Source organism: Vipera ursinii, assembly GCF_947247035.1.
Source record: "Vipera ursinii genome assembly, chromosome: 2".
Taxonomy (NCBI): Eukaryota; Metazoa; Chordata; class Lepidosauria; order Squamata; family Viperidae; genus Vipera; species Vipera ursinii.
This window is the reverse complement of record NC_139513.1, coordinates 274871905-274885927: the sequence shown is the minus strand read 5'-3', so window position 1 is coordinate 274885927 and position 14023 is coordinate 274871905. Positions and strand designations below refer to the sequence as shown.

The following is a 14023-nucleotide window of genomic DNA, read 5'->3' as shown; positions in this document are numbered from 1 at the left end:
CAAGTGCATTAAGCCAGTTTCTTCAAAAAAACTCTGCTATTTTTTTCCATATCTCTTCCTTCAAGCTTCTTTGTTTATACTCATTTATTATATCCTTCTGGACTGCAATGTGTTTCTATACATATCACTAAAGTTACCATTGTTCATCAAGTTAGCCAAAGCTATGCAAAGATACTTTATGGAAACTCAGTTTGGCCCATTTATGCTAGGTATTCTTCCTTAGATATCTGTATCCATCCTTTTACAAAGCGATAACCAGCCTCTGGCATTGATTAATAGTACAATCTGCAGTTTGTTCCAGGTCCCTCCAGAAAGATCCTTTGAAGAGAGGACTGTCTATATAGAATCACTTCATCATCCAGGAATGATGGGAGAATGTTCAAGAGGACTTTCAAATTTTTCCTGATTTTGGAGGCAGTAATTGATTTCTACTCACTGTGGGACTGTTGAGGTCTGGAGGAGTAGACATGTCTCCAAATAGATCCATCTGGTCAACACCCTTTAAATACAAAGTTTGTAAGAGTTAGGATTCCACACTTCAATGTACAAGTCATTCAAATCCAAACAACAGCAGACATAGGAATGCTGGGAAAAAAACAAGCTGTTGTTGCATTAAGCTATGAGACAAACTAGCTATATCAGTTCAGTCACGTTTGCAGCAATAATGCAACCCATTTTGGTTTAACCACCACTCAAGAGCTTATTAATAATAAATAAATAAAACCTTTTTATTGTCAAAGTACAACATGTGTACATTGAGATTAGCTGAGCCTCCCCCCGTGCTCTCTCCCCCCAACACACAGTGACAACAAACCCTCCATCCCACCACACTATGTGAACCAACTACACCACACACCGGCCTCCCAAGTCAAATGTAACCTGCTCTTCATGTTAGAAAGTTCTACATACCAGCTTTATTTTGCCAACTTGATCAGTAGTTGCTTCATCATTACCATTCTGGAAGAAAACAAAATTAAGTCAGGTTTAAGAAATCTATTCCTATGATCTCTTGATAAATAACTTTCCCCATAAGACACTTTTTTCTTACCTCAGTTTTACTGGCCTCTTCATTCTGAAATAGAAGAAAAAACTTGCATCAAGAATATTCATGAAAAGTTATTTAGACAAATGTTTCTCAAACTTGGCAACTCTAAAACATGTGGGCTTCAACTCCCAGTATTCCCCCGATAGCATTAAGTTGATTATATAGATTAGACGTCAGGGACGCGGTGGCTCAGTGGGTTAGGACGCTGAGCTTGTCGATCAGAAGGTCGGCAGTTTGGTGGGTTGAATCCTGAGTGCCGCGTAACAGAGTGAGCGCCTGTTACTCGTCCCAGCTTCTGCCAACCTAGCAGTTCGAAAGTACGTAAAAATGCAAGTAGAAAAATAGGGACCACTACAGTGGGAAGGTAGCAGCGTTCCGTGCGCCTTTGGCATCTAGTCATGCCGACCACATGACCACGGAGATGTCCTCAGACAAGTGCTGGCTCTTCGGCTTTGAAACGGAGATGAGCACCGGCCCCTAGAGTTGGAAATGACTAGCACGCATGTGCGGGGGAACCTTACCTATAGATTAGACATGTCAAACTCGTGACATCACGTATCAGATCTTTTTCTCCATTGCCAGCAATGGGGTGGGCGCAGTTTCCTAGTGATGCGTCCGGTCTATGGGCCGGCAGTTTGACACCCCTGATATAGATAGTCCTTGACTTACAACAGTTCATTTATTGACTGAAGTTACAACAGCACTGAAAAAAGTGACTTGTGACTATTTTTCAAATTTATGACTGTTGCAGCATCCCCATGGTCATGTGATCAAAGGGGCACTCTGGGGCTCTTCAATCAAAAAAGCCTCTGAAATTACCCTTCTCCCCAGACTGGCAGCAATATTGGCCCAGTAGGGCAATAGCCATACATTCTTTGAAAAAGGAAAAAAGGAATTTTCCTAAGCGTAAATGGCAGGCTGCTGAATCAATGAGATGCCGCTTTTGGGCTGTGCAGCCAATGAGAGCATTGGAAGAGTCATAGCAACTTCCCTCCCTTGCCACTGCTGTGAACTGAAGCACCATGTCCAGGCCACCAATTAAGAGCAAAGCACCACAGTATTTATACACAAACAGTGTGCTCAGACTTTTATCAAAGCAAAGGGCCCCTTTGAAGATACTACACAACCCTATAATTTAGTTAGAAGTTCAAGATGTAGCAAACGTTTGGGAATCAACTGAAGCATTTTTCTGCTTTATATCCAATTAGAAAGTAGTCTGAAATCTACCATGAAGCAGCATTACCTTCCTCTTATCATCCTCTTCTTTTTTCTTCATGTTATAGATTACTTGGAAGAGATCCTTCAGATCTACAACCAGAGGTTCAGCCTAAGAAAAGAATGAAGTGAGATGCATTTTCTAAAATAGCAGGTAATTCAAGTGCTTGAATTACAAGTTCTTTACAAGGCAGATAAACAGTTTCAAGAAATATAAATGATTGTGCTAAGCACTATCTTAGGAGAAAAGATTACTCCAGGCCTGGAGAACTAAGAGGCATTGTGTAGCATCCCAGCTACTAATCAACTCTGCAGTTCTCTAGGATCACCTTTCTTGGACATCTAAGAAATAAGGAACTTGGGCATAATTCTCAGCCAGAATGAAGCACAGCTCTTGTTTTCATGTGTTGGTCCAATATGCTTCTCATGTGTACTCTGAATGCAATAGGTGGGATCACAAATTATTATTAATAGATCAATCCAACAGAAATTTCATTAGCAATGATTGTCCAATAGAATGTGTTTATGAATGTAGCATGTTCATGGAGAACCTGAATCATAGAATTTACTTTAAACCAGAGATGGACAATCCTTTCTGGCTGGGTGAGGTGTCACATTTATCTTTCTTGTATTAACAGGGGGTAGCAAGGGACAATAGCTTCTATCTCAATCTTCTTCTGAGCTACACAATAGCAGCAGCCTAAAATAACCTGTGTTATTCTTGTGCTGTTTGCCATTACTCTTTGCATTAATATCCTCTTACTTGTTGTGATGTTTTGATGGCAAAGAACTGGTGCTGCCCTTCTCCCCCACAGACATAGCCAAAGGCTCGGTTGTCAGTCACATCCCGAGCAATAAAAGAGATTTTGTTGACTGGATGTTCATGCTCAATAACCTAGAATAAAATAAAGTGACATAGAAACAACCATGAATAGCATAATCCCTTGTCAAAGTAATCAGAACTCGTGACAAGCAACTTGACATGTTTGCATATCCCACTTTAATTGTTTAGCCTCTTTTCTAATCAGGATTGCTCTCACTCTTGTTCACTTTAGCTGATGCTCAATAGTTCTAAAACAATTTTTACTCTGATAGATAAAACACAGGTAGTCCTCGACTTACGACAACTGAGTCCAAAATTTCTGTTGCTAAGCGAGACATTTGTTAGGTGAATTTTGTCCCATTTTATGACCTTTCCCCCCCCACACACACACACTTGTTAAACGAATCTCCGCAGTTGTTAAGTTAGCAATACGGTTGTTAAGTGAATCTGGCTTCCACACTGACTTTGCTCATCAGAAGGTTAGAAAAGGTGATCACGTGACCCTGGGACACTGGAACCATCATAAATATGAGTCAGTTGCGAAGCGTCTGTATTTTGATCATGTGACCATGGGGATGTGCAATGGTCATAAGTGTGAAAAATGGTCCTAAGTCAGTTTTTTTCAGTGTCATTGTAACTTTGAATGGTCACTAAACAAACTGTTATAAGCCGAGGACTACCTGTAGATTCATAGGTCACTGTTTAACCTTAGATGGTTGGCTAAAGCAACTATACATTACACTAAGCAAAAAGCAAAAAAAATGCATTACAGTCTAACAGGTAGTTTGAATTATCAGTACCAAGATCTAGAAAGCTACATGCTCCTGAATAAGTAATATATGTTATACACCAATCGCAGAATCAGAAACCCCAGATATTATGAGGGTTAAAAGTACTTGATATAAGAGAAGTGTTACATTCCAATTTAGAACAAGGAATACAGGACAAGAAGTCAAATGGTGATTGAAGGTGTTACAGTAGTTGCTTTTCCTTTAGTACAGACATGTCAACCACCAGGCCCAGGGGCCGGATCCGGCCCGCGAAGTGGTTTCATGCGGCCCGTGAAGCCATCCTGGAAACAGTGAGGGAACGGCCCCCACTGCCTTGGCCCTGGCCCAGAGACCCTCCTCCTGCCAGAGACGCTCAGATCTGTCCCACTCCTGCCCAGGCCCCCATAGGTACCCTTGATGTGAACGATGTAGAGCTGGCCACGCCCACCCATTAGGCCATATGCACTCTAGCCACGCCCACCCAGTAGGCCACACCCACCCTGGCCATACCCACCCGGCCCCTTGAGGGCAACCGCAATGCTGATGCGGCCCTCAGTGAAATTGAGTTTGACACCCCTACTTTAGCAAGAGTTCTGCCTCAATGTTAATTCCTCATTAGTTGTTTGCATATCAGAGCTAATCCAGTTTTACACAGTGTTTCATAAAGTGCAGCAAGAGTTTGCAGGCAGGTAATTTTTTTAAAGTTAAGAACAGGATGTACTTAACGCAGATGCACATATTCGTTTCGCCACTCTAACACGGCTGTTTCCCTTTATTGAAGCAACTCACCCCAGTCTTTTCATCCATGATTTTGATTCCAGCAAGAGAGATGTTCACCCATATTTTCTGCTTGTGTTGTCCCTGGGAACGGGCTGCAACTGCCATTCCCTATCAATCAAAAGCCAGCATATTATATGAACCGATTAAATAAATAAATACATAAATTAAATAAATTAAAATAAATAAATTAAACAAATAAAAAAGTGTCATTATTCAAATCAGTTCACTTCACTTTGTGTTTTTTCTTCTTCTTAAAAGCGCCTGTAAAAACAATTTTAGTGCTTCCATCCAAAGAACAATGAACCCACAAAGTTACAAACTGCCTGCCTTGACTGGCTGCATATAATATATCCCTTGATTTATGCAGTCCTGTCAGAATAGTCACCTTTCAAAATATGGAGATTTACCAACATTGTTTGTACTATATTAGAAAATATACAAGTCTTGAAAATGTCTGTTATGTATGTGTTCACTTTTGAGAGCAAGCAACAAAAATTTATTTTTAATGTGTGCCAATGTGCTCACAGTAAAAACTATCAATAAAGGTTATTAATCTAATCTATCTATCTATCTATCTATCTATCTATCTATCTATCTATCTATCTATCTATCATCTATCTATCATCTATGTATCTATCATCTATCTATCTATCTATCTATCTATCATCTATCTATCATCTATGTATCTATCATCTATCTATCTATCTATCTATCTATCATCTATCTATCTATCATCTATCTATCTATCTATCTATCTATCTATCTATCATCTATCTATCTATCTATCATCTATGTATCTATCATCTATGTATCTATCATCTATCTATCTATCTATCTATCTATCTATCTATCTATCTATCTATCTATCTATCTATCATCTATCTATCTATCATCTATCATCTATGTATCTATCATCTATGTATCTATCTATCTATCTATCTATCTATCTATCTATCTATCTATCTATCATCTATCTATCATCTATGTATCTATCATCTATGTATCTATCTATCTATCTATCTATCATCTATCTATCATCTATCTATCTATCATCTATGTATCTATCATCTATCTATCTATCATCTATCTATCTATCATCTATCTATCTATCATCTATCTATCATCTATCTATCTATCTATCTATCTATCTATCTTTCTATCTATCTATCATCTATCTATCATCTATGTATCTATCATCTATGTATCTATCATCTATCTATCTATCATCTATCTATCTATCTATCATCTATCTATCTATCATCTATCTATCTATCATCTATGTATCTATCATCTATGTATCTATCATCTATCTATCTATCATCTATCTATCTATCATCTATCTATCTATCATCTATCTATCTATCATCTATCTATCTATCATCTATCTATCGCAGGGCTGGCTGAAAGGCTTTGCAGGAGCCTGCCCGGGGAGAGGAAAGCTCAGACAGCTGCTGCCAGTTTGGGGCGTGGATCAGGCAGAAGGAAAGAAAGGGGGTGGGGGTGGTTGCTGTTGCTGTTGGAGAGAGTCCAGAGGGATTTGAGGTTTTAGCTGATCCCTTTCTGTGAAGGAGAGGGAAGGACAGAGTGAGAGAGATTAAGAAGGTGGAATTTTACTGGTTTCTTTCGCAGGGGGGATATCCCCAGCAGAGGCAAGAGAGTGAGTGAGGAGAGAGAAAGTTGCTGGGGTTGCTAAATTCAGATTTGAACAATAAAGGAAAGTGTGGAGGGGTTTTGACACCGATGAGACCTGAGACTGCGAGCGATGACAGAAGAGGAGAGGCTGGTCGTTACTGCTTTGGAGACTAGTGGCCATCCGAACTTTGATTATTACTTGGGCAAGTTATAAACATTGTGGGCAGTTGCTCTTGCAGGGTGAGCTGTTACTGCAGAACGCTGACTACCTTCGTTGCTGACTACCTTCGTTCGTGTTCCTATCGTTGCCTGGAGCTGGGGTTTTCCCCACACTTGTTTACAAAGGGTCATTGTGAATTCATTGACTATTGCTGCTATGACTGCCTGGGGCTGTTAAACACCATCACGCATTGATTATTGGGGCTAGGGGCTAGTCATCTTTGTTCCTGAAAGCCCCCCTTTGACGACCAGAGTCTGCCACCTCCTCACTTTGCGTGATCTTCTGCTAGAAAAGACCCTTTCCTAACACCTTGAGAGCGGAGCTGCAGAGCACAACGGAGGAGAGTGGGGCTGGGAGGGCCTGGCCTTTGGTGGCCTCTGAGGGGGTAACACTACATATCTATCTATCATCTATCTAAAAGCAAGAAAGCTGAATACAATTTATACAAGCTTTGGAATACTCATTGTTCTCGCAATGTTCCCCCCCTTCTTTTTTTGTTGCAAATTCTAGGTATTTTTCTCTTCTTCAAATACTAGTTTTACAAAAGTCACAAACATGACATTTGGCCCATCTCCAAATTAAGTCTGTGTCAGGATGCAATAATGAATTACTCCTAAAATTCTGGTAAATCTAGATTTACAAGCACATCCTGTCTAATGTCAACAATGCAGCACCATCATTATCAGATCACTGATGGTGTTATCTAGTTGGGTAACGAAATGCCTGCAAGAAAACAACCAAGCCCAGAGAGCATAAAGGACCTCACAATCTATCACATTCTCAAAGCTGGAGATACTCTTGTTGGACAAACCCTCCCCCCAATATCTATGTACATGATATGACAATCTATAGATCTAACAAGACTTAAATTTGCAGGAAATGACTCAACCCTACCTTTAATTTCATCATTGAATCCTGGCTCATTTTGTCTCCTCGTGCTTCTGGAACATCATCAACACCAATCAATTTGGCTTTGTACTTTACCCCATCACCTTGAAATCTGGCCAAAAGGAATTCCTCTGTCTTTTCCAATCCTGAAAAGCCAGTTTAATTCATGTAAGTCTATCTGAACTCTTGCTGTGGCTATAGATAACAGAGTACAATATATGCATTTTATTAGTTCTTTTTCTGAATGCAATGAGCAGACATTCAGCCTGTAGCAACTCTTTTGCCTTGCACTAGCCATAAATATATTCAAGCTATAATTTTGTATAAAGGTCAATTCTCTGAAGAGAAAGTTACATACACATAAAAGTTGAAAGAACCAAGGTTATAATAAACTCAAAGAATTCTGCTATGGATTGGCATGACCATAAGATGGCAGTCTAATGCAAGATTCTAAATTAGTTTCTTTTTGATTCAGCATAACAAAATAAAAAGGATGCTAAAAAGATTGAACATTATATCTGATGTATATTTTTGTACCCTATAAAATATATTAAAGATGCATAAACATCAGGTTCAGGATGTGCTGCTACTGAACACACCAAATCTATTCATTTTATCAGCATGTTTTCCAAATTATATTCTCTGTTCTTGCATCAGTTTGCAAATGCTTAAGGTACATTTGACACTAACTTTGTTGTAACCTTCACATACTTTCCTCTACTACAAGCCTCCCCTGCAAACAATTCCTCATACTATCTGCTTTCCCAGATGCCATTCACTCACAGATACATTCACGCATTTCATTCATCAGAGAATATATCCTGTCATTCGGACAATTTCAAGCACCAAATTATGAGTGTGGTCTGATTTAAAACTGTACTGCAACTAGATCCCCCATCCTATTTTGATCTGCACCAGGCTGTGCTTGTTTCAAGTCTTTTCCAGATGGTTGCAGAAATGATCTGCCTTCTGATTCATTTTTACACCTTACCTTTCTTTTTCTCTTTTTTGGAAGGCTGTAGTTTGAGTGGTGTTTGCTGCTGGGCAGTTGATTGTTGACTGTTGACACTGACTGTTTCTGCTTCACTTGACATGGTGAGAGGCCAGCTTCAATTCCAGAGACAAAGACCGGGCTTAATAATAAAACTGATCTCCAGTTTCTGGTCTTCAGAGGACAAGCATACCACTCTAACCTTCAGAACAGAAAATTGATTTATTTCAGTCTCTGTTGCATTCAAGTAGGAAGGAACAACTGAAAGTAGATCTGTGCTATTTAATGATCTCCACTTAGGAGCAAATGTCTGATCTAGTAAACCTCCATTCTCTCTGTGTGTCTCTCATTAAAAGTCAACAAAAAAAAATGAATCAGATCTGATGACCTAAAGTCAGATGAGGCCAAAAATTAAAATGGATGACTTAGGTCTTTTCCATTTTCCTTAACTTTTTAAAAAGCCCAGCACATTTACAATAATATTGAATTCTTTGAACCCCAGAGCATCTTTTCCAGTATATTCTTATCATATGGACATTATACCGCCCTGAGTCCTTCGGGAGAAGGGCGGTATAAAAATTTAATTAAATAAATAAATAAATAAATTTTAGGAAGCAACTGGGAAAAGGTCCCCAACCAGCCAAAAACTCAGTCCTTTTAAGTATGGCAACCTCCAACCAGAAAAGAAGCTTTAAAATATGGTAGGATGTAGAACAGAAACTTGTCTATCCAAAAAAATGCAGGTCAACTGTCCCGCAGGATCAGTGGTAAAGAAAGTCCACATTCGCTTTTAACAAGCTCTGAGGTAGATTTTCTGCATCTCTGTTTTTAATTTCAAATGTGGCACTCAAGAAACAGAAAGCTATAAAAGCTGTTTACATTAGGATAGAATAGTTGTCCATCTCACTTCAGTATGTCATTGATTCTTCCAATTCTAGGTCTTATTAAATATGACTTTGAATGATAGAATTTTTTTTGCATGGAAAGCATGTGCTTTACAACTGTACTAGAAGTAAAGGTAAATTGTTTTTTGAATTGGATTTGATGGTGACTTCATGGAACATCAAAGCAGTTTGTTTTCAGTATATAATTGTTTTGTCATTGCCTTTTTCCAGTATTATTTTTGTTCCAGTGTTGCCTACAGCCCTGACATTTTGATGACCTTCCATCCAAGTACAGATAAGAAGCAACACTGCTGATTAGTTTCCAATCCCAGAGAAAGTCAGTTACCTCCATAATAATTACAATGGTGTGAAAAAGCTTTCTATCTTGCAAATTCCTGATAATAACACTAAAAAACCAGAAAGACCTTGATATCATTCAGTTACAAATTCATTCATAAACTGTGTAATCAACTTTTTTATGTTAGAATGATTCTTAAACTGATAAGATTAAGGTTTAATGGATTTAATCCAATTTGGATTCAAATAGGTCATGGTAAGTATTCATGCTGGAAATGAACATGACTGTTTCCTCTTTTCCAAAAGGTTTCCCTACTCTGTAAATTCATCATTGCAAAAGCCAATCAAAAGGTTTCTGAACACTCATCTCTCCTAGTTGAAATGCACTTTTAGAGATGGGTCTGTTCCTCTTTGTTCCCGCATCATGATGAGCAGCAAAAGATTACGTTATCTAATCTTTTAAATACTGTCTTCCTTTAAAAGAAGCCCATTTCTGTACCTCATTCTTAGATACTTTAAGTACTGTATTATGAGTTTACTCTAATGTTGCAAAGTGGCCTTGGCATTATTTTATGTTCTCTCTCTCTCTGTGTGTGTGTGTGTGCACGCATGAGTGTCTGTATACATTTTGAACTTTTATGTTAAACAATTTAATTCACTTTGTTTGGATACACAAGTATATTCCAGTTGCAGGTTTTCATTTATAAATGAAAACTCAAAATTTGAATTGTAACTTTAAGATGCTGCAAGCTACCAGGGGATAGCTTTGTTCAGAAAGGCATAATACAGTAGTTTAAAAATAATAGTGATAATAATAAATTTCCTATCATTCTACAGCCTCTCTGGTTCCCCTTGCTTCTTGATCTGAAAATTTTACATTAGAGAAAGTATTTCATTATGATACCTTCCTTTGGGGAAAAACTGAAATATAAACATGAGACTGCAAACTGGTGGTAAAATAATGACTAAATCAGTGTTTCCCAACCTTGACAACTTGAAGATGTATAGACTTCAATTCCCAGAATTCCCCGCGCTAGCCATGCTGGTTGGAGAATTCTGGGAGTTAAAGTCCACACATCTTCAACCTGCCAAGCTTGAAAAACACTGTACTAGACAATCTTACACATACATACCTAACACCCCTCGTAACTGAGCAAAGTGCCAGAACCCCATCTCATGTATAAAAAATTTGTCAAAATATTTCAATTGCTTTTCCATCAGCAATTATTGCATCCAGAGGAATAATAAAAAATAAAGTCTTTTTGGCATTGGACAAGATAGCAAACTGTATCAGAACTTTTAGCTCAGATGACACAGATCTCATATCCCACGTGTGGTCTGAAGGAAACTGGCTCACATAGGAAAGAGGGATGGGGCTATGGACAGAGCCAAGCCCCCCCCTCATTCCATTTATTTTATGACTTCCAGAACAACTCATCAATCAAACCAAAATATTAAATGCCATCAACGTTTTGGCTGCAGCTTGCTAGATACTGTGAATTACAACTCTCATCACCCCCATCAAGCAATGAGACAACTGAGAATAGTTTCTTGGGAGCTACAATCCAAACTGCAGGGCACCAAGGCCTTAGACTAAATTATCTCTCAGAGATCTTTGCAGAGTATGTACTATGCAGTTTTAGAAAAACATAGTTGTACATTAAAATGTTTTTTAACCATCCTTGTGACCTAATATGTTGTCTGTGAAAGTAATGCTGTAGCAAGTAATAGCAACCCAGTAAATCCTGCCAACAGGTGTTGGTTTTCAATACCAGATTAGGTGAGGGCTGCCTGATGGTGGTTCCCAGCCGTTTCTATACCTTGCACTCCTAGAACGCTTCTGATATATTCTCGCACCCCTTACAAAAGTGTGAAATAATGACAATGAATTATGCATACACACTATAATTTTGACATTTCTAAACCCAAGTTTTTGCACCCCCTGGAATATCGTCTCACACCGCCAGGGGGTGCCAGCACCCCTGGTTGGGAACCCCTGCTCTAGTCTATATGATCATATGGAATCCAAAACTTTTGCCTAAGAACTAGCCACAGCTGAACCACTAAATCCCACAGATGGCATCATTCTGCCCATATTGTCTACTTTTGAGAAACCACTAATCTTTCTACTTTTCCAATGAGGCTAAAATAGAATAGTCAGCTGCAGAATAACCTCATTGATTCCTACCAAACCAGTCCTCCCCAACCTGCTGCTGGGGAAAATGATAACTCGCATTATTGTCAAACAATATGAATCGTAAGTTAAACCTGGCCCTCCAATACACTGACTTTGGTAGGTTAGGTGATGCTTTCTCACTTTCAATTCAAGGCACTTCAATAAAGCAAGTAGAGTCATGCAGTGTTCTTTGGTACCAAGTACTTAACCCAGCCTGTTGAAAATATTAAAGTCTCAAAAGTACCAAATGTTCTTAATGCACCTGCTTTTTCTAGTCAAGTTTGGAAAGTCTAATTAAGATTGGATTTCAAAGGATTTAGAATAGAGGTACAAGTGTCACAGCCACTGGAGTTTTGAACATTCTTAAATATTAGTCTCCGGAAGCTATGATATTGTATCCTGGCTCACTCAGGGAAGTTTCCTATTAGCCACAAGTATGATGAAGTTTTGATATTTTTATATTTTTAAGTAACTCATTTCCATTGCTTCATTTTTCTTGGATCCTTGACCTGAATTAAAAGCAGGAAAATGATGAAAAAACATCAGACCTTGCACCTTAAGAACCCAGGAGTTTCATATTTCCCCCAACATTTTGTTATGCAGTATTTTATTGGATGCTGGCGGTAAAACATTCAGGGATTCAAGCTGAATTCCTGGCAACTACAAGGGCATATCCGTGTAATTTTCTTGGCAGCAATATGGAAACATCATTACTTTTTTCCAGGATGTTTGTTCATTTCAGTCTACTGTAGAGCTCTGAGAGTTTTTTGTGATCTCCCGTTCCCCTACTGACTTTGTAAAATAAGGAACTGAGGAAAAGGCCTTGAAGAAGGCAACCAGAAGTCATTTGGAGACCAACAGACACAGGGTGGGTAGACAGGAACTTACTAGGAAAAGACTCAGATTGTCTTCCCTGATTTCCTGGATCATAACAGGGAACGAAGGAAAAACTCAGGCAGATTTGCAAGATTCTGGTTTGATAGCCCTATCTCAATAAAAGCTAGTTCTAGTCTTCTTGTGGAACCAATTTTCCAACCTGGTCTACCTCATAAGAGCCTTGGTGGAGCAGTGGGCTAATGCCTCCTTAAGTAACACCAGCTGCCTGCAATTAGTGCAGGTTCGCATCCCAACAGGCTCAAGGTTGACTCAGCCTTCCGTCCTTCCGAGGTAGGTAAAATGAGGACCCAGATTGTTGGGGGCAATTAAGCTGACTTTGTAATAATGCTGCTTGGGGGGGGGGGGCAAAAGCCCTAATAAGCAGGCATATACATAGAATGAAGGCTACTGCTAAGCACATTTGATTTGTGCTTAGATTGTAAGCCGCCCTGAGTCTTCGGAGAAGGGCGGGATATAAATGGGATTAAAATAAAAAATAAAATAAAATAAATAAAGCTCACCCATATTTAATTTTTTGTTTTTTTTAGTTTGACCAAGGCCAGCTCTGTGCTGTTTCCTTCCATATTCCAGTTCTTCTCTTAAGAAAGATTCATTATTTCTACTGAATAATGGACTGAAGTAGCATACAGGCCCTAGTAAATAAATACACATGCTATCCTGCATCTATTTTCCAGAAGTCTTTGGTTTAAAAGGGCATTTATAACTAATTGAAAATGCTTATGATCAACTAGTATGTGGTCAGCATCCTACCGAAAAATGGGCATCAGGTGCAGTCTTCACATCTAAACATTTTATTTACCGTAGTTACAATAAAATGTGTGTTGTTTATTCAACTTCTATAGCCACCCATTTCAGTCAATGGTTCTGGGCAGTTTACAATTCAAGAAACACTTTACAATTAAAAATTCTAAGAACATTTTAAAAGAAAAACACTAAAAAGATCCACATTAAATACACATGGAGACAAGATACTTGGCCAGTTAACAATACAGCCAGGAAATGGGGCCCTTAGCACATTCAATGCCCCAGGACAGGGAAACATAGCCAGGTTTGCAGATTTGTGTCCTCTTGATTAGAGATATACAAGCATTTCTCCTACTGGTATCCATGTGTCCCCCACTGTGCTTTTAGCAAGGAACAGACATGTGAGGGGTCCTTGATGCTCTCTGAGCTTGGTTTTCTTATAGATTCATTACCCAAACTAGGTACGGTAACCTTGTCAGTGCTAGCAACAAACATCTGCAAGAAAACAACCAAGCCCAGAGAGCATCAAGGCCATCTCATTTCAACCCTGAGCTACAAATATTCTCCTTTATTAGAACAGAAAAGTCTTTGCAAGAGAATCCCCCACTCAACCCAAGACTGAACCATGTTTTCTTCCCTGCTTGTAATGTATCTCTCAGCT

General features: G+C 38.9%; 1 protein-coding gene across 3 annotated transcripts in view; it reads right to left on the bottom strand.

Annotated features, from left to right (window-relative positions):
* The window catches only part of DAB2 (DAB adaptor protein 2), a 50461-nt gene that overhangs the window by 17849 nt on the left and 18589 nt on the right, over nucleotides 1-14023 (bottom strand). For all 3 annotated transcript variants that reach the window (XM_083356807.1, XM_083356808.1, XM_083356809.1), the window contains exons 2-9: nucleotides 8365-8566; nucleotides 7380-7519; nucleotides 4643-4741; nucleotides 3024-3155; nucleotides 2289-2372; nucleotides 1049-1072; nucleotides 910-957; nucleotides 437-499 (exon numbers count right to left, since the gene is read on the bottom strand). In XM_083356807.1, the coding sequence (XP_083212933.1) occupies nucleotides 437-499; nucleotides 910-957; nucleotides 1049-1072; nucleotides 2289-2372; nucleotides 3024-3155; nucleotides 4643-4741; nucleotides 7380-7519; nucleotides 8365-8467 (693 nt within the window). In that variant the 5' untranslated portion in view covers nucleotides 8468-8566. The remainder of the gene's footprint in view (nucleotides 1-436; nucleotides 500-909; nucleotides 958-1048; nucleotides 1073-2288; nucleotides 2373-3023; nucleotides 3156-4642; nucleotides 4742-7379; nucleotides 7520-8364; nucleotides 8567-14023) is intronic.